Here is a 26,915-nt window from a genome sequence, read left to right as displayed (position 1 = left end):
GCAACCCCCCAAAACAACAACAAAACATCTCTACCTTAAAGGATCTACACCTTGGTGGGGAGGAGGGCAGTCTATGGAAATAGTATCACAGCAGTCGCGTGACACACTATATCAGCTCCACTTTATAAGTGAAGCCAGTGGGGCCGGAAGACAGCGTGACCACCCAAGGCACCCCGCTAACTAGGACAGCCCAGGGGCTGGTCACAGTCACACGACGCCTCGGCTCCTTCCACTGGCTCACTGCGGCCTCCTGCTCACAGGCATTACAGGCAAGAACACGGGGAGTGGAGGCCCAAGAGCACATCGGATCATAGCTGCCAAGCCAGGAAATAGACTAGGCCTCCTACCTCCAAATTCAGTTTTATAAATATGTCTTTGGCTGAAAAAAATTTAGCACTGAGTCTATACAATGCATGATGTCATGCTCTAGGGCAGTGGTTCTCAACCTTCTGGCCCTTTAAATACAGTTCCTCATGTTGTGACCCAACCATAAAATTATTTTCGTTGCTACTTCATAACTGTAATGTTGCTACTGTTATGAATCGTAATGTAAATATCTGATATGCAGGATGGTCTTAGGCGACCCCTGTGAAAGGGTCGTTCGACCGCCAAAGGGGTCGCGACCCACAGGTTGAGAACCGCTGCCCTAGGGGGAAAGGGAGTCTGTACAATGCATGGTGTCATGCACTGGAGGGAGGGGAAGGAAGGGAGATCTAGAACTAAGGTGAGATCCCTGTCCTCAAAGCAGCGCCTCCCAAGGGGGAGAGAGGGGTGTATGATGTACGGAGGAGCAGCCGTAGAGTGAAGGTGGGAGTGGGGGGGGTTGGGGGGCGGGGGCGGGCGAGGAAATGCAGTGGTGCAGACCACCAGCCAGCCCCGGGAGTCCAAAGCAGCACACCATCTTGGGCCTGCCGCAGCCTAATTCCGTGTAGTAGGGCACCCTGGGTCCGATAGGTCTGCCTGGGCATCTGAGCAAGGGCAGCAGGAAGGTAGGCGCTGCTGTGAAAGCCCCGTCTCAGGAGCTGCGAATTCGCTGTAACCGAGGCTTCCATCCAGGAAAGGGTGTGGGCTTATTATTTTTAAGCAAAGGCATTAAGCAAAGGCATGAAGCAAGTGGCTAATGTAATCAATTCCAACATGACAGAGTTACAGTTTGTCACAGAATACTTCCTGTTGTTCCAGGAAATCTAGATTATGAAGTAATAATCCAATATTTCAGAAATTAGTTAGTTTCACAAACCATCTTTTTGAGAGATATACAAGGCCGACAGTATCAAACTATCTAGACAAGACAGGCAAGGACTGGTACAAAGTAAGGAATAACTGACTCTTTAAAGAAAGGCACTTAGTGTGTCTAATGTAAAACCTCAAAGCTAGAGCCCTGGCTGGGTATCTTGGTTGGTTCAGTTAGAGCATCATCCCAATACACCAAGGTTATGGGTTTGATCCCCGGTCAGGGCACATACAAGAATCAACCACTGAATGCATAAATAAGTGGAACAACAAATCTCTCTAAATAAATAAATAAATAACTCAAAGCCAGAGCTGTATCTATTGGCATATTTTAGTGACATGGCAATATTTAGACTGGCAGTTCTGATTTGATCTTCTCAGAATTGAGACAGCTACTATACAAATGCAGTCAAGAGCATAGCTGAAAATTTGTGGTGGGGTAAGCGGTTCCACTGGCCAGAACTGCTCGGTAAGGAACCATACCTTTGTTCAGGAAATAACTTCACAACTCTGGATGCATTTCAGCAATAAGGAAAGAAAAAGAAAAAAAGACTTCTGATAAGTTTTCTTTTGAAAGGAGTAGTCCTTATCAGTTTTTTGATTTTAGGTACACAGGGGTCAGAGGCCAAAGACATTCTTAAAGTCTCCAGTCATCTTTCAGCTGAGCTGGTCTTTGAATCCTAAGTAAGAAAAGACAGCGATCTGCCCCTGGCTTTCCATCCAGAGCTCTGAAGCACATCAGTGGAACATAAAACATATTACTGTGCCATAGCGCATAGAATAAGAAAAATTATTTGATAATCATGGCACACATAACCTTAAGTTTCTTGCTCCGAATTTTGTCTACACTATTATTTGCCAAACATCTATTTTTCTCCTGGCATTCTGTCCAATGGGACGAAGCACTGCTTATTCAATATTCTTCCCACAGACATCTGAAATCATGTTTGAACACCGGAATACAATGGTTACTGATGGACCACTGGGTTAAAAATTCAAGTTGTGCCTGAGAATCTTGTGTCTTGAAATAGAAAGGGGTTTGGAACATGTGACCCTTTGGGGGAAGATTACAGTTCATAAAAAAAACATAATAACAACAGATAGGTCCTAAATGCCAGACCTACACTAAATGCTTTACTTAGATTAACTCAATCCCACAGTAACTCTCACGTACTATTCTTGTTCCCATTGTATAGCAAAGGAAATTAATGAATACAAAGGTTAGATAACCTTTCTCTCTAAATAAGTAAATAAATAAATAAATATGTATGGTGTTATTTAAAGATTTTTGAAATTGATTTTTAGAGAGAGAGGAAAGGAGAGGGAGAGAAAGAGAGAGAAACATTGATGCAAGAGTGAAACATCAATTGGCTGCCTCCACAACCCAGGTACGTGGCCCAATGAAGAATCGAACTGGCAACCCTTTGGTGCATGGGACAATGCCCAACCAACTGAGCCACACCGGCTCCCAATGTTAATTAAACATGAACTAGGAACTGAACCCGTGCAGTGTGATTCTAGAGCCCATGTCCTTAACCTCTACACTGGGATATAGCAGGATCTCAGACAAATATCTCTTGAATATGTTGAGTTCTCCATAATACAAGACAGTTGACACCCGCGGGGTTGTAGTACCAGTGAGTGTGGTTGGAGTTTTATTGGCAGATGGTGGTAGATATTCCATACGTGCCCAGAAACTGGGGCCTATTAGTTAAGTGGGTGTTAGGTTTTGGGGCCATAAAATGATGCGATCGAATTCGATGACTCAATAAAGTTCCCTTCAGCCCCAAAGTGTTACAACTCAGTGACCTGGTGCAGCACAAACTATAACAGAACATAAAACGTTTCTCAGTGTTGAGGGTCATGGAGGATGACGTCCTACTTTTTAAGAAAATGGAACATCAGCAGTGTGATGCCTACACCTTCATCCCAATGTAGTGCCAATTTTTAAAAATTAAATGTACAAATATTGTTTCACCGTTTTTAACTTTTAACTTGACATGATCGGAAACACAAAATCCAAGGACCAACATCTTCCTTCCGACTTGGGGGAGATACTGATTTGCTGGAACAAAAGTGAGTGCTTTGTGGGACATCAACTCAATGGGAGACAGCCATGAAAGAGAGTACAGCTATGCAGGCGGAGGGGAAGGCAGGTACCAGGGGGGAAACAGTGGACACAAAACTGCCTCATTAAACACTAGTAGCAGCCCCATGCACTACGCAGGCGTGTGGACTGGAGTGGAGGAAGGAAAAGGGAAACGGCTGCCGTCTCGGAGCTGGGATCCTGCACCCCGTGTCACTGTCCTTCGCTGTGACCCCCGTTGGAAGTGCAGAGGGGTGCAGACGCCCCTCTCAGGGAGGCAGGTGTTCCCCCCGGGAGGGGCTGGGGGGCTGAAAGTGAGGATGGACGGAGGGCCTCACCTGTAGTAGCGGGCGCCCCACAGCCCCAGCAGCAGCAGCAGGACCAGCACCACCACGCAGACGGCCACCACCGTGATGCTCCGCTGCCGCCCGCGGCCCGCGTGGCGCAGCTCCCACCATTTCAGGTCCCGGTGCTGACAGCGCTCCCCGACGTAGCCCACGACACAGCTGTGACAACACACACACAGAGCGGTCAGCCGGAGCCCCGGGCAGAAACGCTCCTCTTTTTCAGGCCCGATATCCAGCTGCCTCTGCATTTCCAGGCTCGGCTTTTCGGACGCACATGGGAAATCCATGAGGGGTCAGCCTCCGCTCCACACGTCCATGCTGCGTGGACTTCCCCTTCCGTCCCTTTGCCCTGGGATCGATGGGGGGATTTCGCGCACGGCCTCTCCCAGGCATCGCAGGGCATTGATTAAAGATCAGTTACTCTTAGGCGGAAATCCTGAGGCGCTGCCTTTAAGACCAACACAAAGCAACTTTGCCCTAGGAGCCAAGCGAGTTTTCGAGCGTATGTTTGGCCGGATCGCAATGCAATCTGCATTCGGAGGCGGGCGGCATGGGAAGCAGAGTCCTTCGCCGGAGCCCAGGCCATACAAGAATGTGGACCAGCAAGCACAGCCCCGTCTGCGGAGGAAACATTTTCCTTTTCCATCACTAAGGCCCAGAAGGAGAGCTCTCAGGGGCGTTTGCCTACTGTCTTCAAAGGGGAGAAACTAAATGGAGGGGTTTAATCAAACATTCAACCCTTCCCTGCCAGTTCGCCGGTGAAACTTACTAGAATTAACCACCAGCGACTGGCTCGCTGAACCTCAGGAGGGAAGTGAGTGAAACAATGCTGCCATCTACTGGGATTGAGAGCTTCCACAAACTGGGCGGATCTTGCAGTTCTATTTTTTGTTTTGCTTTGTTTTATTATTCTTCACGGGGGGGGGGGGGGGGGGGGGGGCATAAACTTAAAAAATATCCTATTAAATATTTTGTGATGCTCACTTGGTAGGAATGTCCTCCCCTTGAGCCTGGGCCAGCTATCTATCTATTCATGCAGCCGCCTTATTCCAAAAGGACTCCATGGAACGAAAACAGAAAGAACTGATACCAGACCCCATGGTAGAAAGGGGCCGCATGGAAGAAGCATTTGACAAAGCCCCAGAATATCTTGATGCCACCTTAGTTCTACCTGGAGTTGGTCACAGGCACTTTGGTGAGTCACTTTCAGAGAAAGGAGGGAAAGGATCTAGCATTTGTTAAGCGCCTTATGTGTTTGACACTGTGCTGGACACTGTTGCTTATTTTTGATGGCTTGTCCCCATTTTACAGATGAGGAAAGTGAGGCTCAAAATGGGGTTAAGTAATTTGGGCCAGGCCACTCAGCTAGTGGATGGAAGGTTCCATTCAAATGGTGGATTTCAAAGCCTATGTTCTTCCTACTATACAAGCCACATGCACGTCTGAAAGCTACTCTAGAACTGGCCGGGCAAGAGACAGCAGGATCTGAGTGCAGGAAGCATAAAAGACTATGAAGTGATTCCAGGCTGTCCTGGCATCTGTTTTCACTCTAGCTATCTTTGGTTGTAGACATTAACTATCAATGCCACACTTTTAAACTGTTGGATATTAATGGGCCACACCTCGAGTTCTCTCAGAGATTTTAAGATCTCAAGGAATATACCAAGGATTATACATTTCACCATATGGAGGCCATGACGGGCTGCAATATCTGAGCCTCTGTGAGCCTAATAGGACCCAGTGCAGTGAGTCAGCATTCCACAAGGTCACCAGGGTGGGCCGCACATGGCTGGTTCTTTGGGTTATTGAATTCTTCTCTTAAACCAAACAAAAGAGTCCCTGGCCAACTAAGTTTCCATTTCTACGGTCAAATAATTTCAAGAAATTCTAGACTAAGTAAAGGCCAACCAAGCTTTTTTAACACATTGTGTTGTACCGTGAACCAAGACTTGGAGGCTAGCGTATCAGCATTTTTCAAAAGGATTTGACCACAGGACCCTTTGTCCATGAAACATTTCAGTGCCAGTGGGGGGAGGGGGGATCTTGGTCTGAAGAAGACCTTCCTGGAAGGGTGTGGGTTGGTTCAAAGCCTAACCGGAATAAGGGAGGACCGTTTCTGAGCTCAGGAAGTTTGGAATCTTCTGAGGATCTCCAGTCCCGGGATCCTTGGGGGAAGCCCCTGGCATGGAGACTCCAGTCCTCACATCCCTGTACCCTGGGCAGCCGGGGGTCCCTGTCGTCCATGCAAGGAAAGAGCGCCCTTTATAACCCTGCTCCCAGCGCTGGGAGCACTGTGTGGAATGCTGCCCATGAAGTGTTTCTAATAAAAGTTGGACTAGAGAGCTCCCAAGAGAGGTGTCATTATGGAATTTAAAACCTACAAGGTGATGTCACCGGTCAGGAAGAGGGAAGGGTTGAATGATTAAACCACAGTTTAATTAAATGTAGAATTCAAAAACAAAGTTATGATCCAAATTAATGGGAACACTTGTCATAGTTTCAATATTGATTTTGATGAAAGGTCCTCAAATATGAGTCTGATCTCCAGTTGGTCCTTTTGTAACAACACATTTTAAAACATTATCAGAGGAATGTGATATTTTCATCAGGATTTAATGGCAGGAAGAAAAGTAATGTGTTAGAGTTTATAGGCCATTTAATTAATTGACACTACCAGGTCCAGATGAACATAACATATTAATTGTAATGCCTAACTCTTCCGTACAGTTCATATTATCATAAAGTCTTTTATAAAAACAAAAAAGGACCTAATAAACTAGAACATTTGTCTTCATAATTTTATCATTTTGGATGATAAGAAACCACGAACAAGTAAAACAGCTTGATTTTATTGTCAAAATCAAGAATAACTAACACTAGATTTATCTTAGGTTCGAAAATTATTGCATGCCAATATGTACATGGAAACAGATTTTTATTAGAATTGAGTCATTTTTGCTAATATTCATGAGCATTTTCCATTATTTTTGTCAGGCTGACATGACTTATAATGCAAGACATCCACTTTGTCACAGAATGAATACAACTTAATCCTTCTAATAATTTAGACTATGTTTCTGCTGATTACCACTGATAAATAATAAAAGCCTTGCTTGGCCAGTGTTGCTCAGTGGTTGAGCATTGACCTATGAACCAGGAGGTCATGGTTCAATTCCCAGTCAAAACCCCATGTGCCCAGGGTTTCAGGTTCGATCCCCAGTAGGGGTCGTGCAGGAAGCAGTCTATCCATAATTCTCTCTCATTGATGTTTCTATCTCTCTCTCCCTCTCCCTTCCTCTCTGAAATCAATAAAAAAAATTTAAATAATAAAAGCCTTTAAACTTATAGCAGCTATTCATGAGAATCAGAATATTTTATCACTCCTTCTTCAGGCACAGAGAAAATTATCAGTGAGTCAAAAGTCTAGCATTAGGAGGCCTACTTATTTTTCAGAATCCATGGGTTCCCTCATATTGCCTTCAAAACATGGAAATAACAAAAAGTAAAAGTGAGATGGAACTAGACATTGTGAGTGTCACTTTATGAAAGGCCCCACGGGGAAGGTGTTCTGGGTGAGTGCGCAGGAGGGCCGCAGGGTTTCCGGGCTGCAGGTGACACTGCCCACTGCGAAACCATCCTGGGGACAAAGAGGGAACAAACAGCAATCGTGGCTCCATCCAGCAGTTGCCATGAAACAACAACAGTACAAACATCAACTATTAGGAAATTAAGTAAAAAAAAATGCATATGCCGAGACCGGTTTGGCTCAGTGGATAGAGCGTCGGCCTGCGGACTGAAGGGTCCCGGGTTCGATTCCGGTCAGGGGCATGTATCTGGGTTGCGGGCACATCCCCATTGGGGGATGTGCAGGAGGCAGCTGATCGATGTTTCTCTCTCATCGATGTTTCTAACTCTCTATCTCTGTCCCTTCCTCTCTGTGAAAAATCAATAAAATATATTTTTTTAAAAATGCATATATTTCAGCTTTGAGAATGGAAGGCAAGAAGTCCAGTGTGAATATATATACAACATTTGTGTAACTTCAAAAACACACCATGGACGCTCTCCATAGATGTGGCCGAAAAGAAATCAACGCTGTAAGCCATTCTCTCACAAACCTAAGTTTTTCAACCAAAATGAGAAGTTTAATTCCCAGACTGTCCCAGTAGTAATATTAAGTTACTTAAGGAAAAGGGGAAATCACCCAATTCCTTAAATGTACATTTAGCACAGGCAGCTGTGGGGGTGGATGGGGTGATATGCAGGGAGAATGCAACACACACACAATGTATAGATGCAGGTTTATCTATGTTTCCCTAAGGAAAACCTAATTATAGAAAATGCTCCTCACTACAAATGTTGTAAGTCAGCTGGAAGCTATGGGTTGCAGGGGCACCTCTCTGGGCCACCGGAAAGGCGGCTGTACTTACTTGCATGCGTAGCGGTCCACGGCTTCAATGTACATACACATGCCGCCGTGGAGGCAGTACCCGGCGTGGGACGGGGGGCATTCCGAGTAACCGTTTCTCACAGAATGGCGCCCATCCTCCTTGAGATGAGAGGGTGGAGTCGAGTCTAGACGAATCAAAGATTCTACTTTTATTTTCTGAAGCTAGCAGCATCCTTCAGGCACAAGTAACCACTTCCCATTACGAAAGACCTACATCCATCAGTGCCCGCTTTCGCTAACCAACAGAAACCCAAAGAGGATTTTCACTTTGAGGAAGAAAAGACGAAAAGCAAAAATAGCGTTCAGTGTTTTGCACGAGCCCTTAGCAAGCCAGAGGCTCCCCAGCAGCGAGAGTGGCCATGCTCCTTCCCCAGGAACCACAATGGGCACCTCAGCATCAAGCTGCCATAGCTTTGAACTGTCTGTGAGCATCAGTGCTTCATCTCCCTTTATTCTGTGTACCTGTTAGCAAGGTGTGTTCTAAGGTATCAGAAAAGCCTACAAGCTCCTGAGGATGTGACTGGATATAATTAAGTGCATTAGGTATGATTTGGTAGGTTGTTGTTGTTATTTTTTTTTTTTCAAATATATTTTATTGATTTTTTACAGAGAAGAAGGGAGAGGAATAGTCAGAAACATCGATGAGAGAGAAAAATCAATCAGCTGCCTCCTGCACACTCCCCACTGGGGATGTGCCCGCAACCGAGGTACATGCCCTTGACTGGAATCGAACCCCAGACCCTTCACTCCGCAGGCCGACGCTCTATCCACTGAGCCAAACTGGTTAGGGCTATTATTATTATTATTATTATTATTATTATTAGTCTTGGAATGCTCAAAACTTTTTCTATATAAAATTAATGATAGCAATTGCTCTTTCACTTTGCTTCACTTTAGCTTTTGAGTCTCAGGGGAAACCTGGATCAGTGTCAGGAACTAGTTTCTGTGAACAATTTGTGAAACAGTGCCTTTTAGTGACAGTGGAACTACCAAAGCAACAATAGTTTCACTTTCCTAACCAGACTTTCTGTTATTCCCCACGAAGAGGCCCATTCTTTCTTTAGGTTCAGTAGTTTTTGACATAAAGCATGTTGGAGGCAAGTAAGAGAATGGTCAATCCTAAGACACCGAATGAATGCAGAGTCACTGATCTCATTATAAAAGCACATCTGTCATATACACACACACACATGTGAAATGACGACTAGCTCTAAGAGGGTCTCACTGAACCACAGTATCTATTTATGGCTTATAAACCACCCACCCATACACAGTCCATGACCCCTGCTGTCCTGGGAGTCTCAAAAATTTCTCCCACGCAATGATTTCTTCTAAAAACTATTTCACTTTCAGGGGGGAACCTCAGAGACAAGACTAGTCCCGCTGAGAGAAAAGAAATGCTACCACACATAGGAAATGCCAAAGTGGTAAAGTCCTTTCCCTGAATGGTTCACTGCTCTTTAAAAGGAAAACATGAGGGTGTGTAGTTGACTCTGTAAATATTAGCAATCTTCCAATACCTTTAAGAAGAGCAAACTATTTGAGAAAATAAATTGTTAAAAAAAACAGACACTCAAGCAAGCCAGGGCTTTCCTTTCTTAGGATGCATTCTGGCTGCAGCGCGGAGCTGGATAAATAGCTGTCGGGGTAACTAGGAAAGGGGACGAGTCTGATCCCGCCCCCCCCCCCCCCCCCCCCCGAGCTCCGAGGCCAGCCCCCTGCTGGGGTGTGATGGTGAGACGAGGCTGGGTTCAGGAAGCAGGAGTTGACTATTATGAACATTTTTTTTTTTTTAAAAGGAGACAAAAAGAGCTGGAATTCTAATCAGATCAAGAAATACTAACTTTTTAAAGTAAAATTTTAAAATCCTTGAAAGTGACTCAAAATGCAAAAAGTCCAGACATCCTCCTCAACCTGCCCGGCCCTGCAGTTCCCCCAGCAGCCCGAGAAACTGACACCACAAGCCGGGGCATTCGCTGCAGTTAAAGAGAGCCGCCTGTGTTGCCTCCTTCACTGAACTGTGAGTAATGAAGACAGATTTATCCCAGATGCTATCAAAATTAAAAAACAGACCATTGCGCATTCTCAAGCCCAGCATCAACCTCATCAGGAAAGCAAACCGGACAGCCTGGTGGAACCAAATGCTTTCTGGAATCTCAAATGCAAACACACTGGGATACAGAATTTTCCCAATCGAGCTCCTCCCCTGGGATCTAGATAACCCACCAACCTACCGGGGCAAATCCGCCGGGGTTCAGACAGGCTGCTGGCACACAGGCAGGTGTAGTTTCCCTCTGTGTTTGTACAGGTGGCATTTTCCCCACAGGTGTGCACGCCCAGCTGGCACTCGTCAATATCTGCCGGGAAAGGGGGAGTAGGGATAATGGGGTGCGGAGAAGGAAAGCAGGTCAGACAATGAGAAAACCCAACATTCGAAAAGGAGAGTATCTTCGAGTTTGATCATGTGGCACGATCTCAGAGCTCTGCACATCATCAGATCCAAAATATTTCATCATGAACGTTGGCGAGAGAGATGAGCAGGGTCGTTGGGCTGCAAGCAGTTCAGGGGAACGTCTACATAAGGCTGGCGGGAAAGGGAACTTCCCAACACAGGTAGCTCAGTGGGAAAGCTGGAGATTGGAAAGTGATCTCTAGACAAACATTTAGAAGGTCAGCTCACACCAAAGAAAACATTGCTGGCTTTTTAACATAAACATAAACTAAGTCATCACTTTCTGTCCCAGCTACCCACCTTCTCCTTTCTCGGTTACCACCCAATCATGAAGGTCCCTCCTCTCTATAAGAAGAGCCTGATTACATCCCCTGCATCCTGCCCTCTCTGCTCCACCCCCAAGCACCAGTGCCAGGCTAATCTTCCTGGACCACGTCTCCCATCCCTGCACCACGTGATTCCAATGCTGCCCATGCCCCCTGCTGCCTAGAGCTGCGCTGCCCAATATGGTAGCCATTGCCGTAGGGGAGTCCTGGGCACCCGGACCATGGCCAGTCCACGTGGGGCTGTGCGTGTGAAACACATGCCAGGTTCTGAAGACTTAACACCCAAATGAGAAAGAACGTAAAATTACCGTAATAATTTTTGTATTGATTATATATTAAAATGTTAATATAATCGCTTCTCAGCCTTTTGGCTAAGGTCAAGTGTAGTATCTGTTCTTATCAGTTTAAAATGTTAATATTTTGGATATGTTGGAATAAATAAAATATATTTTAAATTAATCTCACCTGTTTATTTTTACTTTTCCTAATGTGGCTACTAGAAAATTTTAAATTATATATGTGACTGACGTTATATTTCTATTGACAGTGCTGGTCTAGAGAAATAAAACCCCAATGACTAACCCTCAGACTCTCATCTTCCACAAATGTAACCCAATGCACTGGTTATCAACTGAATTGTATCCCCCAAAATTCACATGTTGAATCCCTAACTCCCATGGTGACTATATTTGGAGAAAGGGCCTAAGGGAACCTAAGGGAAGTAATTAAGGTTAAATGAGGTCGTAAGAATGGGGCCCTGATCCAATAGGATTGGTGTCATTATAAGAGGAAGAGACATCAGCGCTCTCTCTCTCTCTCTCTCTCTCTCTCCCTCCCTCCCTCGCTCCTACCCTCTCTGCATGAGCCACAGAGAAGTATGTGTGTGTGTGTGTGTGTGTGTGTGTGTGTGTGTGTGTATGCGTGCGCTGCAAGAAGGCAGCGTCTGTAAGCTGGGGAGAGTCCTCACCAAGAACCGGATGAGCTGGCACCTTGATCTGGGACACCTAGCCTCCAGAACTGTGAGAAAATAAATGTCTTGTTTAGGCCACCCAGTCTGCACAGCAGACAAGGACACTACCTTAACCAGCCTCGGTTTCTGCTTTCCCTCACATACAACCTACAGGCAGTGCTCAATGAGGCTACTTTCTACCCCTTCACGTTTCTGCCTAGCAAAAATTCACGCCTGCAAAATAATCCTTCCTCTATGAAGTCTTCCCCCAAACCTGCAACAGGTATTTCTCCCAGTTCTGAGCTTCCACTGCAGTTTTCACTTCTCTTATGATGCTTGCCTTTCTTCACCACTCATTACAGCTGTGTTTCTCTCAGATCATTCTCCTTGCAAGCAAGGACTGCCTTTATCACCTTGGTATTCCCCCCAGTTCCTAGTGCTGTGCTGCTGTACTAACAGAGACCCATTAAATATCTGTCCCATTGAATTACGATCCTGAATGGCTCAAATTGAGCCTTTTTATTTTTTTATATATATTGTATTGATTTTTTACAGAGAGGAAGGGAGAGGGATGGAGAGTTAGAAACATCGATGAGAGAGAAACATCCATCAGCTGCCTCCTGCACAGCCCCTACTGGGGATGTGCCCGCAACCAAGGTACATGCCCTTGACCAGAATTGAACCTGGGACCCTTCCGTCTGCAGGCCGTCGCTCTATCCACTGAGCCAAACCGGTTAGGGCTAAAATTGAGTCTTTTTAAAAACTGACTTCCTGTTACTATTTCTATGAGCTATCACCCTGAGATTGAAAGAGCTTTTGCAAGAAGCAAAAACAAAGATAGACTTTTGGCCAAGAAGCACAGCTACTCTTTACAATAAGAACAACTCTTTTATATAGCACTGTGTCTATGTCTATATCTATATCTATATCTATATCTATATCTATATCTATATCTATATCTATATATCTGGAGAGGGAGGGAAGGAGGAGATGGAAGATGAGAGGGAGAGGGAAAGAGTAGGAGCCAGCTCACTGCGGCAGGCTGGGCCCTTCCTTTCTCTTCAAAGTAAATTAAATATACAGCCTGTTTGTCTAAATTATCTATGAGCCAGCTTAATTAGAGCAGTGACATTTTCCTGACTGACAGCCAAATATGTGCTCAAAATAGCACTTACAGATGTCTGTGAACTCCACAAAACTAATCTGATAAAGGTCTGATTTAAATCAGCCAGATCCTGGAAGATGAATGATATTTCATCTTTAATCTCAACATATAGGAGAAAGCAGGACCACTTTAGTTTCTTACCAGGGTATGTGCCCCTCGCTGTAAAAAGATTTTTATGTTTTCAGCAGGAAAATAAAACCCTCAGAGACATTTTGCAGCCCCGTACAACCTTAGACACCCACTTCGCTGGGCGTGAGGGCTGCAGGCAGGCCTTCACTTGCACGGTGATGCCGCGCTTCTGACACTTGGCATGGGACAAGGCAGCCACTGCGTGAACTCCCCTCCAACAAGCCACACCCAGACCTTGGCAGAGGATGGTGGTTATGAAAGAGGTTTAATCGTTCCTTATTTGTGTCTAAATGCCAGTGGCTTGAGTCTTTCATCTATTATCAAGAGCCACCGAAGAGCCTTTTTCACAGAACCACACCTCTTTTCCTTTACACACACACACACACACACACACTAAAACCTATATCTGCAGTTCACAGCTGATCCATTGCCAAATTTGGTGACAAAGAAAATGTTCAATTCCACCCAGGATGGCTCAAGGAATGGAGTATTATTATTTTTTATAATATTTTGATTGCTTTTTTTTCTTTAGAGAGAGAGAGAGGAAGGGAGAGGGAGAGAGAAAGAGAAACATTGATGTGAGAATAGAACATCGATCATCTGCCTCCTGCATGCCCCATACTGAGATTGAACCCACAATCTGAGCACATGCACTCCCTACCAAAATTGAACCAGCAACCCCTCAGTGCACTGGATGACAGCGAACCAAGCCACACTGCCCGGGGATCAAGGTATGCAGTATTGAAGAGGCCCTGGCGTCACTCGAACCCAGACAAGAGAACTAGAAAGGCAGAGGGGCGAATGGCCTCTGCTGGGTGCTGTCGCTGACTAGTGCAAGAACAGTACACGGGCACAAGCTTGACTATGCACCAAGAACGGAAAGATGTCTGTTTGAACAGGCCACGCAACTCCTTTTAGTCTTAACATGTACGTCACTCAGTTATATCCTGCCTTTTCTTGGCCCACCACACCCAGAGCATTCCATGATTCTCCGAGGCCTGCCTCCGCCCACCCACCTGAGCACACAAACTCTTACCAAGACAGTGAGTCCCATTTCCTCGGTAGCCTTCTGAGCACGTGCAAACATAGCTGCCTTCTGTATTGATGCACTTGGAGGAGGGGTGCGGGCAAACCGCGATACCCATCTCACATTCATCCATATCTGTGGGCAAATGATGAACTATTGAAACACATAGGCCTTTCTAGGTTAAAGGAGGATACGAGGAAAGAATAAGTATAATCTTAAATGTGATCATTCAGTTGTTTACAGAGACTGCAAATGCAATGCAAACCCAGCAAGCTCATGTCTCAGTCGATTTTTACAGATCCCTCACATGTCTGATTAGCTACATATGTGTAAGTAAGTCACTTTGTGCCAGAGTTTCAGGCCATAAGGACTGAGACTTTTTACAGTAATCGCTAACTTAAAAATTTTGAGGCAATCAATGTAAAATAGAAGCTGATTCATCACAGTCTATTTATTAAACTAAAACATATGACCTAAGCTTTTGGAGGAAAAAAGGCTGTTTTTATTGCAATTGTTGGTTTTATAAATTTGACTTGCACTCAAATTCATACTTCTGAACTAATTATACATTCTTCTCCTTAATGTCAACTCCATATATAATGTAATTTTAACATAAACTCAATGTAATGTAACAACACACTATGTTTCATAATTCTATACATGCCACCCATTATCTTTTTTGTTGTTGTTGTTGGTTAAACTATTACATATGTCTCCTCCCCCCCCACTCCCACCCCTGAGGGCAAGCCCATTATCTTTTTAGCTAATACCAAATAATTTATTCAATCCTGCTGATTACGTAAGTCCTTCGGGAGATTTTTGAACCCATTTGATCTGAGAGAATGTTTCTGGTTCACTATTTTCCACAGTTATGTACATTGACCTTCACTCTTACCAGAACATACTTTTCCATCCCCAGCAAATCCTCTCAAACACTGGCACGTGGCAACCTCTTCCTCTGAGACGCACCGAGAGTGCGGACCACATCCCACGGGACTACAGTCATCTTCATCTGCAAAGAGCGAGAACCCCATCAGATTGTTTCCATACCTCAGAGGTGACAATGGGCTTTCGTGTTCTGGGTTCTACTGAACAGTCCAGTGTGCCCTTTTCCAAGTTCTGGGACAGGTTATTCTCCAAATAGAAACACTGCTGACCTGGAAGTTATATCCATCTTAAAGGGCTCACAAGCCTTATGTTCTCATTTACATGCTCTCAACAAATCTTTAGTTCTAAAGAACTGTTTGGTGTTCAAACAGCCCTGCATGAACTTATTTACAATTTTTAAAAGCATTTAAAGTTTTAATTATAACATTTCTAAGAGTAAATGGACTCAAGTTTCAGAAGGTTTATAGCTTATTTGAGAATTCCCAACCATAATGACATACAAAAGAGGTCAATATGTTCTTATCCTTCAAAGACACACAGTGTAATATATAGCAAGTAGCTCTGTGTACTAACATGGCAACGAGATTCAATCATAAAGATTTAGTGTTGATTTACTAAAATCACATTTCATATATAATAGAATATGTATGTTTATTATCAAGATTTATGCAGAGACTTGCAAACCTCAAGGCACTTTTACAAAGTCATGAACCATATAAACTAAATGCTGTAAATGGATCATTTCATTTCATACTCCATTAAATGCAAATGCCCCAGGGGACAGAGTTGCATGCTGAGCCATAAACATGAGCAAATCCCCCCCTACCCCCCTGCCCTTTAACTACTATATAATCACTCTCCAAATGCCTCCTCCCTTTTGGAGTTGGGGGGATCTGACATACCACAGTAGGATATAAACTGTCATCTGTCTATTCACTAGTAAGTTTGCTCATCTGAGTATAGAAGAGGTCAAACGTGCCCATAAATTTAAAGAAAGTTAAATGATCAAAGTAGGATTTGATGCCATGTGAACGCAGACTTGGGTAATTGTGTTTGATTTGCTTAGCTATTTCAGTAAGATTTCTCTTGTGGGAAAACATACCTTTCAGGCTTGCCTGATAATGTGTCACTCCTGACTCTTAAAGATGGATAACTTCAGACTAAATCAATTACCCACTTGATTCGGCATTTATCTGGAGGACTAGCTTCCCAATCACAAGGCTGTTCAGAGTGTGTGGTGGACAGTATTCAATTACTAAAGACATTTTAAATCACTTGCACAATTATCTTAAATTAGAATCTGATTCAGGATTTATTTGGTAACTTGCAAACCCTAAGGTTGCTTTGCACAATGAAAAGCAATGGATGTGCAATTGTGGGAGGGATGGGCTATAGCCAAAGTTCTTTCTACCATAAACCAGCTCTGGAAAGAAGGAATGCCTGGGTTTTGCAATCCTCTTCTCTAAAATACAAGTGACAATTTCTGTCCAGTCTACTCTACATGATTGTTGAATGTACTTGCTGAGGTCTGGCCGGGCCAGCATGACTCAGTGGTTGAGCCAAGAGGTCCCAGTTCAACTCCCAGTTAGGGCACATGCCTGGGTTGCGGGCTTGATTACCAGTGTGGGGCATGCAGGAGGCAGCCAATCAATGATTTTACATTCAAAGTGATCTTTAAAACTCCTTTGAGAATTATAAAATATTATGCATATCTAAATAAGGATGATAAGGAAGAAGCATGCTGTGACAGCCTGAATCACAATTTGCCTTACCACAATAGAGAAGATTCTGGGGCCTGTTGGTAAGATTAATAATTTCATTCAAAAGTACCTAATGCATACCAGATCCTAATGAGAGCCAAAAATACAGTGGTGGGGAATATAGACAAGGACTCTGCTTTCTTATATAATTAACTAGAGGCCCAGTGCACAAAAATCGCAATCCAGAACCACTGGCTCCTAACCACGCACCTGCCTGCCTGCCTGATCCCCCTAACTGCTCTCCCCTCTGGCCTGATCCCCTTAGCTGCCTAACTGCTCTCCTCTGCCAGCTTGATTCCCCTAACTGCTCTCCTCTGCTGCCCTGATTGCCTTGCCTATCTTCTCTCCTCTCCTGGCCTGATCCCCCTAACTGCCTTCCTCTCCACGCCCTGCGGACCCCAGCGCAGGCGTGCCAAGAGCTCTCTGCCGCAGCCTTGCCCCCACCCTGATTGGTCATTATGTGATGGCATCCCAACCAATTTGCATATTCCTCTATTATTAGTATAGATTATTTAAGTACAGGTATGGTAAGCACTCTTCATAAAATAATCCCTAGTTCTAAGAGAACTGAAGTGGTTCTCACCTGGATCAGGAGACTAGGAAAGGCTTTCTGAGCAAGGGCATATAAAGCTGAGGTCTGGCCGGGCAAGCATGACTCAGTGGTTGAGCCAAGAGGTCCCAGTTCAAATCCCAGTTAGGGCACATGCCTGGGTTGCGGGCTTGATTACCAGTGTGGGGCATGCAGGAGGCAGCCAATCAATGATTCTCTCTCATCATTGATGTTTCTAGCTCTCTCTCCCTCTCCTTTCCTCTCTGAAATCAATAAAAAAATTTAAAAATAAATACATTTAAAAAAAAGCTGAGGTCTGAAGGATTTTCAGGACTTGGAAGGATTAGAAAGAGCACTGTGGGCCAAGAACACAGCACCTGCATGCTACCGGTAAGACCAGGGTAACTGAAGCAGGCCAGAGAAAGCCGAGGACAGAAGGGCACACATCTTGGTTGGTGAAGTGAGTAAGGGTTAGTTTATCTAAGGGCCTAACAGGCCACATTATGAATTTTAAATTTTATTCATGAACTAGAATCATTCATAATTTTAGTAGATTTGACAATGAAATTTTTTGATTGAGACTCTTTGTCATATTATACACAGATCAACTGGCTAAAAATCAATGCGTGTCTTTGAGGAATAAAAATATATTAATCTAAAATCCAACATAGAGTTTTCAAGCTCTTTTTAGTATAGACACTTTTTTGAAATGAAATCTCACTCATAAATAAGACCCCTTAGCCTAACACAGGTAGAACTACAATGTTATAAGCAAAGACAAAATAAAACACAATCCAAGTATGAAAAGATTAGGTCATTTTAAACAAGACAATCAATTCCATCTATTCTACACAAGGCACAGTGTGTCTCCAGATGAGAGCCAAACACAGCCTATGATAAATACATTCCAAATATTTGGCCATTTCATCACTCTTCCATTTCAACCCATGTGCCTAAATTACTGTCATTTATCTTGATCTTTAAGTCCCCCAAACATTAGTCTTTCAAAATATACTCTATGAACCTCTAGGGATCCCAAGTGACTTTGAAAGTTTCTCTATACTGTTCATATTTATATTGTTTTATTCCATCACATTGTTTGTCTCCACATCAGACCATGATCTTGGAGACTGGGGCTATATTTATCTCATCATGGCAACCAGCACTTAGCATGATGTGTGACAAATAAATAGTTATTAAATGAATAATATTCCTAATGCAACAATGTTTTCCAGTTCTCATTTTCTTGACATGAATTAATTATTTGGTCATAATTTTTTAAAATCTGGTCAAGTCACTAACTTTATATATCTTAGTCTCAGTTTTTATATCTGTAAGATGATGTGCTGTGGTAAGTATCAAATTGGAGGATAAAGTGCCTGGTAAACTCTAAAGCTCCATATAAATTATCATTGCTAAAAATATCCACCTCTTTGTAATGTATTAAAAAATCACACTGATAAGTTCTTATGAGGAGGGATAAGACTTATACATTAACAAATTAGTCTGCAGATCATAAAAGTTGGACGAGCACTTTGTTAAGTGTAATGTCCTACTGTGGAGTTTCCAAACATATTTTAAGTCACAGACACTGTTAAAATCTTACTCAGCTGCACTGATTGAAGGGCAGAGACCTAGACTGAGAAGGTATGGGGTTTGCAGAAGACCTAGGGCTGAGCTAAATCCAATTTGAAAACCACCGGTCTCATGAGTGAATACAGAATATAGAAGAATTATGTTCCCTAAAGTTATTAAATACTGAACAAATAACTTAGCAATTTGGTGATAAATGTGCCATATAGAAGGAAAATCCTAACAGTTGCTATTTGTGGACTTTCTGGAGCAGCTGAAGCAAATGACCTATATTTTCTTACCAATTACTATCTACTTTCACACTAATGGAAGTACAGCTAGATGGGCCAAATATCAAAACTACAAGGTGTGGGGGATACACTCAAATCTGTTCTGTCTTATTTTTCACCCGTTTCCGAGTTAGATTTCTTCCAAGAAGGTTCAATGCAGAGTCTCAATGAATAAAGTTCATGTCCAGTCTAATATGGGGTCCAAAGTTGGAGTCCAAAGTTGGGCTTCACTAGTTTTGTGTAGATTTAGCCAACATTAAGTTAGAGGATAATTCAGAATTTTAATTGGTAGGATGGAAATTGTCGGGACCAAAGCTGTACTGGAGGATTTATTATTCATACCTGACACCATGATTTCAGCCACCAGCATATGTTGAGATTCCGTGATGTTATCTTCAAATCCTTGACTGCTGGATAAGATGCCTGATGGCATTACTTGATTACTTAGATCTGCGTTGCTACCTATTGAAGGTCAACAGATATAATTAATTTATCTTTTATGATTCAAAAAATGTTGTATTTAATTTATATTTATGGCTCTTTTTTTGGGTGTGAATTCAGATTCATTCTTACAGTAAGAGCATTCAAGGAAACTATCAGGGTCTTGGTGACTTAGAAAACCTCACCTGCTATACCACACCATCCCAGCTTTACTCCATGCAACTGATGGTTGAGGAAAAGGAGGCAGTGGGGGTGAAAGACAGGACATTTTTAGGTATTGGCAAAAAGCCAATAAGAGTGAAATACTACAATCCTTATAAATATACTCAGCCCATAATCAGAGACTGTCATTACAAGGGAAAATTAGTGGTCTGATCTCCCCAACCTGACTTCCATATGCACTCCTCCTTTAGGCTGTTTCAAGACTTATTTTTGCCTGATTTTTTATTTAGAAATGTGGAGGAGCATAAATAAGCCATAGTTTAATATAGGCATAGGACCTATACAACCTCCAAGACATGGAAAAATTGGATCCCCTAAAACACCAAATACTCTCTCTAAGTATGATGCATGGATCCCTGAGGTTCCATTGCATGGAGTCTATAAGGTCAAGCTATTTTTATAAAAGGCAAATAACACTGATGTTTTTTGTCTTTTTTCACTGCGTCTACATTGATACTGATGGGCAAAAGTAATGATGGGTGGAATTCAGTGCCTTAGCATGAATCAAGGCCATGGCATCAAACTCTACTAGTGCTCATGTTCTTCACTGCCACATACACTCACACACACACTCACACACACACACTCACACACACTCACACATACACTCACACACACATACACACACACACATACACACACTCACACACACTCACACACACATACACACACACACACACTCACACACACTCACACACACACACTCACACTCACACTCACACACACACTCACACACACTCACACACACTCACACACACACACACTCACACACACACACACTCACATACACTCACACACACACTCACACACACACACTCACACACACACTCACACACACACACTCACACACACACACACACTCACACACACATACACTCTCACACACACCCACCCACACACATACACTCTCACACACACCCACCCACACACACATACACACACACACACACACACACACGCACATACATTTCACTTTCACTTAAGAAGATCCATGATAAAGAGTAAGAATGATTAATTTTTAAACATCTCGACCATGGCATATTTGGCTCTTTGATATTCTGTATAATAAAATGGAAAGTACACATAAAACACTGTTATCTGTGGAAATACTGAATTATGATGGTTGTCTGAAGGAAAATCACTTGTATGTTCTTTGAGTTGCAAGTTGAAACTAGTCCCTTTTTTCACTGAGCATAATTTTCACTCAAAAGAATGACTGATAAACTATGTTATTAACACTTACAGGTTTGCCAAGCGTTTTTTGAGAAATGAATGAAGTGAGCGTCCCACTTCAAGGGAAACAACTCGCAGTACTTGTTGCCAATAATAAAATTTGAGCTTTCAAGTGAAAAGTAGAATTATAGAAAATGTTTTCATCTACCATGAGTTTGACAAAAATCTCAATACTCAAAGACTTTTCTGATGAGTTTGAAGATAATAATAAATTAATGTGATTTCTGTATATTAATGTGACAATTGGAAGGCCTGCATAACTCAACCATATTTTCAAATGACCAAAACATGATGCTAATAAACCATGCAAGGTAAAATAGAGCCACTCAAAGCACAAAATAGACCCCTGGATTTTAATGTGTCAGAAGGCAAAAAAGTTCATTGATATGGTTTCAGATTCCACATTGCAACTAAACTCTCAGAAACTACCAACTGTATAGTTCTGACATAGTATCAAATAAAAAATACAAAAAAAAAGGGCATCTGAGAAAGCTATGTATTCCCCCTTTTCTAACTCTATGTCTCTGTGAGACCAAATTTTCTTCATGTGTTTCAACCAAAACAACACAGTAACAAATTTAACCTACATGCAGATATGAGAATCCAGCTGCCCTCCACTAAATCAGATATTAAAGATATAAAGGAAAACCAATGCCATTCTTCTTACTGCATATTTTTGTTTGGAAAAATATAATTATTTCAGCTCAGCTGGTGTGGATCAGTGGTTGAGCACTGACTTATGAACCAGGAGGTCACAGTTTGATTCCCGATCAGGGCACATGCCTGGATTGCAGGCTCAATCTCCAGTTGGGGACATGCAGGAGGTAGCCAATCAATGATTCTCTCTCATCATTGATATCTCTATCTCTCTCTCCCTCTCCCTTCCTCTATATATTAATTTTATATAATTATAAAAAGTATATAATTATTTCATTTATTTCCTTAAATTATGTTATGTTCAAATGTAATGGAGTATTAGTATAATTTTAATATAAATATTTTTAGAATCTTTTAGTTTTAATTTCTAATATAAATATGGATAGATATAACTTACATAAGCAAAAACTCTTTGCGGTTCTCAGTTATTTTTAAGAATGTAAAGGACACTTGAGACTAAAAATATTGAGAACTGTTGTCCTAAGACAACAATGAATAGGAAGTTCTGAAAATCCAAAATATCTAATTCTAGTTCATGGATAGATTGATCCACTTATTTGCTGTCAATCTGTCATCTACCTTACACCATGCCTATTAGATGAAAACAAATTTAAAAAAAAAATATTTTAAATAAAAGGTAAATTCTCTTTGGTACAAAGATATCAAGAGATATATCCAAATATACCAAAATTGCTTAGACGTACAGTCAAGAAAAGGAAGTCAGGACTACTGACACATCACACTGGACCCGCTCTTTCTCCTCCTCCAAGTCATAGTTAGCTTTTAAAAACGTGATCACAGCCTTCTCAGGTTGGATTCCTCATGCTTGCTTGAGGAAATATTATTTATTAGAAATGACTTTGACTTCTATCCTAACACCAGTCACATGGCAGGGGGGTTGTATATGACCACCTCCAACACTAAGGCCATAAAACTTCTAAACAAAATATCCCTGAACATTAACTGAGGTGGTAAAATACTGGCATTTGTTTCTAAACTTGGGCTACTCCACCATAAAGACGGGGTTGGAGGATTGGACTTTGAATATTTTCTTTTGTTCACTAAGTTTACAACAAGAGGAGATCAATTCAATTTAGTCTTTAATAAGAAGCCCAGACGCATCAGAGGAAGAAAAACAAAAAACAAAAAACACTTGGCCTCCCTGAAAGCAGAGGGGCTTTTAATTATACAAAATATTAAAAATCAGCAAAAGCATAGGGTTTTCTTCGTGTGCTGTATGAAGAAACTGTATAGAACTGTATCCCTGAGCCAAGGTAGGATGATTTAGCACATAATTTATTACATTACCTGCCGATATCTGATGAACATTTAGAGCCAGACACTTCTTCCCATCTGGGGCTTTCACAAAACCTTCAAGACATGAACACCGAGCAATTCCAAACTTCTCTTTGCAAATATGCTCACAGCCTCCATTTTGGAATAAGCAGGGATCGGCTCCTAGTGGGGGAAAGAGCTGCATTCACAGGTGGGCTTGGAGATCAAAAGGGCACATTGATACAAATCACAGTGTACAGTTCAGGGGGAGAGAAACTCGGTGTCTCTAAATGGAGCCTGTAGCAAGGGCTATTTCAGAAGCGCTCCTATAAGGAGCTCAGTTTAGCTCAAAACGTTATTACCTTATGAGTTACTTATTGAGGATAACCAGTACTGTTGTCTGAGAAGCTCTTTAGAAAGCTGATATTCCTATTTCCTACCCCATGATCTAGTCAAACGGACACAGGGCAGCTCAGAAAGAAGAGTTGCTGTAGGACACTAGGTGCCTTTTCTGTCTGCTCACTCCCTGGCACGCTCAGGGCGTGGAGAAAGGCCCCAACGTAGACAGAAGCTTCCCCTGCAGGTGGTTAAACTGTCCCTCTCCCACCCTCATCCTCAGTGCCTTTAACCCAAGAATCTTTTAAAAAGACAAGATAGGTAAAAGCTGTCTAGGAGGGAGGGGAATGGGACTGAAAGAATAAAGCCCAAATTCAATACCAGGCTGTCTTAGTTTAGACAAAATCCAAATCTCGGGAAATCTTAACATCGACCTGGATTAGTGAGAACTGCAACATCCCCCCTCCTCCCCTGCCATCGAACAATTAAAATAGTTGCAGATTACAGCCAAAGAAAGACTGTGTAACATGTCCAGTGTACCTGGTTTTGCCAATGGATGAACTACAACCAGTGATGAGGGCTTCAGCATGCTGCCTCGGAGACGTACCCTATTTTTGCCAGTCCTCTTGTGCACCCTTATTACCGATGGCATGGTCCAGTCGGAGAGCCACACGTGATCCTCAAACACAGCCACAGCAAACGGGTGACCTGGAAGCAGCCCCAGTGCATTACATACGTCTTGTCTTTGCCGTGAATATTTTTAAAAGAATAAGGCTTGAAACATACACATGATTCCTACATTTATCCCTACCTCATCTTCAAATGGGAGCCTGGTGGTATGAAGTCCTAGCAAAGCCCATGGTCACCCAGCATTTGGAGAACTGGAGAATAAGGGCTCATTGGCATACAGGATGGCGCAAACGTAGGTTTACAGTTACGAGTATGCAAAACACAGAGTTTATTCTTGTATTATTATTTATTAACTAGAGGCCCCCGGTGCACAAAATTCCTGCAAGGGGCTCGCCTTCACAGCCCCTGCTGCCTCGGCCCTCACAGCTCTAGCTGGCTGCCTCAGCCCTCGCAGCCCCGGCTTTGTCCGGAAGGTCGTCTGGACGGTCGTTCTGCTATTCGGTCTGATTAGCATATTAGCTCTTTATTATATAGGATTGTTGTATTATTTTCCGTATGAACAACTTTAGACCTACTTTTGCCCCACCCTGTAATTTCACCAAGAGGAAGGAGGCCAGGTGGGAACTTTGTGTTCAGTGATCTGTCAGGAATTAGAAACTTGAATAAGTTATCTTACCCTTCTTTGCCTTCAGTCCCTTGTCTTTTGAATGGCAGTGTAAGTAGTACACTAATTCACAGGTTGTTGTAAGGATATTTAAAAATTTAAGGTAACTGAATAACAGGCTCTTCAAATTCCCATCTCCATCAACACATTTCCCTGCCTTGGACTCCCACCTCCTTTCCTATCTTGCCTCTGATCTAATATTAATCCACTGTCCTGTGCCCCTGGTATCGTCCTCTGTTGAGCTTTCTCTAGGTCCTTGTTTAGTCAACTACCCATTTTGTTTATATCTTCATTCTCTTCACTCTGCTAGCTTCTTTCCTGTAACTGATGAATATCTTCAGGTCTCTTCCATTTTAATTTCTTCGTCCCCTAGACCTCGCCCCCTAGCTTCTTTTTGTCTCTTTCCTTCCATTTTTAGTCAAGTTTTTTTTTAAGTCGTTTATTATCTGCTGCTTCCATTTTCATGGCTATCAACCCTAGGGGAGCCCTTCCGACACCATCTCAACTAAACCCCTCTCTCTCTGCCGCTGAAATTGCTCTGATAAGATTTTCCAGGATTGAGTAAGCGGGAAAATGTTGCAATAAACCATCTCAAGTCATTAGAGAGTGAAGCTAAAGAGGCCCAAGTTTGGAAGCTTTATCACATCCACTCACATTCCCCAGTCCAGTCTTTGCAGACGGGCGGTGGACTTGGTGGATTAGAATGAATGTCTCCCTCTTCTGGCAGCAAATACAAATGACTTGTCCTGGTGGCAATGAGTCTTTAAGATTCATTTTAGTCTCTAGCCCATTGTCCTAAATTAAAGCCATATATGCACCAAGGGAATTTTTAAGGGAATTTTTTATATAGCTGTCAGGTTTTTTATTTGGGTAAAAGAACACATGACACGATATTTACCATCCTAACCTGTGCATAGTTCAGTAGTGTTAAATGAAGTATATTCACATTGCTGGGCAACCAAATTCCAGAAACTTTTTACCTTGTAAAACTAAAACTCTATACCTCTTAATCAACAACTTCTCATTTCTCCCTCCCTCTAGTCCCTGACAAAGACCAATTCTACCTTCTGTTTCTATGAATATTCTAGATACTTCAAATAAGTGGAATCATACAATATTGATCTTTTGTGACTGGCTTATTTCACTTAGCTTCATGTCCTCTGGGTTGATCCATGTTGTAGCATGTGTCAGAATTAACTATAGTTTTTCAACAAATACCCCATACCAGATAAAACACTTTTTTTTTATTTTTTGGTTATGGAAGAGCCACTGTTGCAATCAAAATTAAGAATAAATTCTTTCAATCTTTACATGAAAAATCCAGTGTGGTGTTAGCCAGAGGGAAGGAGGCTGGGGTGGAGGGTAGGTGGAACTTGGCAAAGGTGGGGCATGATGACTGGAAGAGACTTTGCTTGTGGCGATGGGCGGACAATGCATCGTGCTGAGGATGTTTTGTTGAGTTGTACACCTGAAATCTGTATGGTTTTGTGAACCAATGTCACCCCAATAAATTCAATTAAAGAAAAAAAAATCCTGAACTGACCATTGAGAAGCCAGTCACCACTTACATACCTGTAGATGGCACTGTAGTGATGGGAATAGTTATTTAGACATTTAATGTCCAGTTATTTGATAATGGCCTTTAATAGGAAGTGGCATTAGTCACAGATTAGAGTAACAATACCAATTATTTTTTTAAATTTCTGCTATGATTTATGGTTTAGGTTTAGAACATTGTGTCTTTATAGTCTGGTTAGAAATTTTCAAATCCCGTAGTACTCATATATCAAAGCTAAAATTTCACATTTATTTGGGAGATGTGTTTTTTAAATAAGTCTCCGCCTCTAGACCCATGACTTCACCGGAACAATGTTTGTTTAAATCTCCACTGTATATCTGTTTCAATAAATATCTGTTAAGTGCATGGATGAATAAAGTCTATAATTGTGCACAAGCTTATCATTTATGTGAAGCATCTCTAATTTTTAAAGAAACATAGAAGTATGAAACATTTACAGTTTTATTTATCTTGATCTATGTAACATATAATACTAATCTAGAAATTCATGACCTCTAAAACTAAAGAGAATGGGCAAAATAAATAACTTATACAGATTATTAGTTTCTTAGCTTATTCCTTAAAAAAGAAACCATGTGTTTTCATCTTCCAACCAAACATTTTGTAAACCTCTGAAGCATCTTTAACATCCCTCTGACCCTCATTTCTATATCC

At 42.3% G+C, this 26,915-nt stretch overlaps 1 protein-coding gene and 1 pseudogene across 1 annotated transcript in view; one reads left to right on the top strand and one right to left on the bottom strand.

Moving 5' to 3' along the window:
* The window catches only part of EGF (epidermal growth factor), a 92,013-nt gene that overhangs the window by 6,546 nt on the left and 58,552 nt on the right, over nucleotides 1-26,915 (bottom strand). Inside the window, exons 14-21 of the mRNA XM_070390732.1 lie at nucleotides 23,929-24,096; nucleotides 23,086-23,235; nucleotides 19,567-19,686; nucleotides 15,060-15,176; nucleotides 14,174-14,299; nucleotides 10,351-10,473; nucleotides 8,097-8,241; nucleotides 3,658-3,825 (exon numbers count right to left, since the gene is read on the bottom strand). Coding sequence (XP_070246833.1) covers nucleotides 3,658-3,825; nucleotides 8,097-8,241; nucleotides 10,351-10,473; nucleotides 14,174-14,299; nucleotides 15,060-15,176; nucleotides 19,567-19,686; nucleotides 23,086-23,235; nucleotides 23,929-24,096 — 1,117 coding nt within the window. The remainder of the gene's footprint in view (nucleotides 1-3,657; nucleotides 3,826-8,096; nucleotides 8,242-10,350; nucleotides 10,474-14,173; nucleotides 14,300-15,059; nucleotides 15,177-19,566; nucleotides 19,687-23,085; nucleotides 23,236-23,928; nucleotides 24,097-26,915) is intronic.
* Nucleotides 11,246-11,364, top strand: LOC138999461 (U2 spliceosomal RNA; annotated as a pseudogene).

The sequence above is a fragment of the Myotis yumanensis genome, unplaced genomic scaffold (genome assembly GCF_028538775.1).
Source record: "Myotis yumanensis isolate MYYU_CA2020_CCGP unplaced genomic scaffold, mMyoYum1.0.hap1 SCAF_1, whole genome shotgun sequence".
NCBI classification, from domain to species: Eukaryota; Metazoa; Chordata; class Mammalia; order Chiroptera; family Vespertilionidae; genus Myotis; species Myotis yumanensis.
Note: the sequence above shows the minus strand (reverse complement) of the source record. Positions and strands in the feature narration are given on the sequence as shown.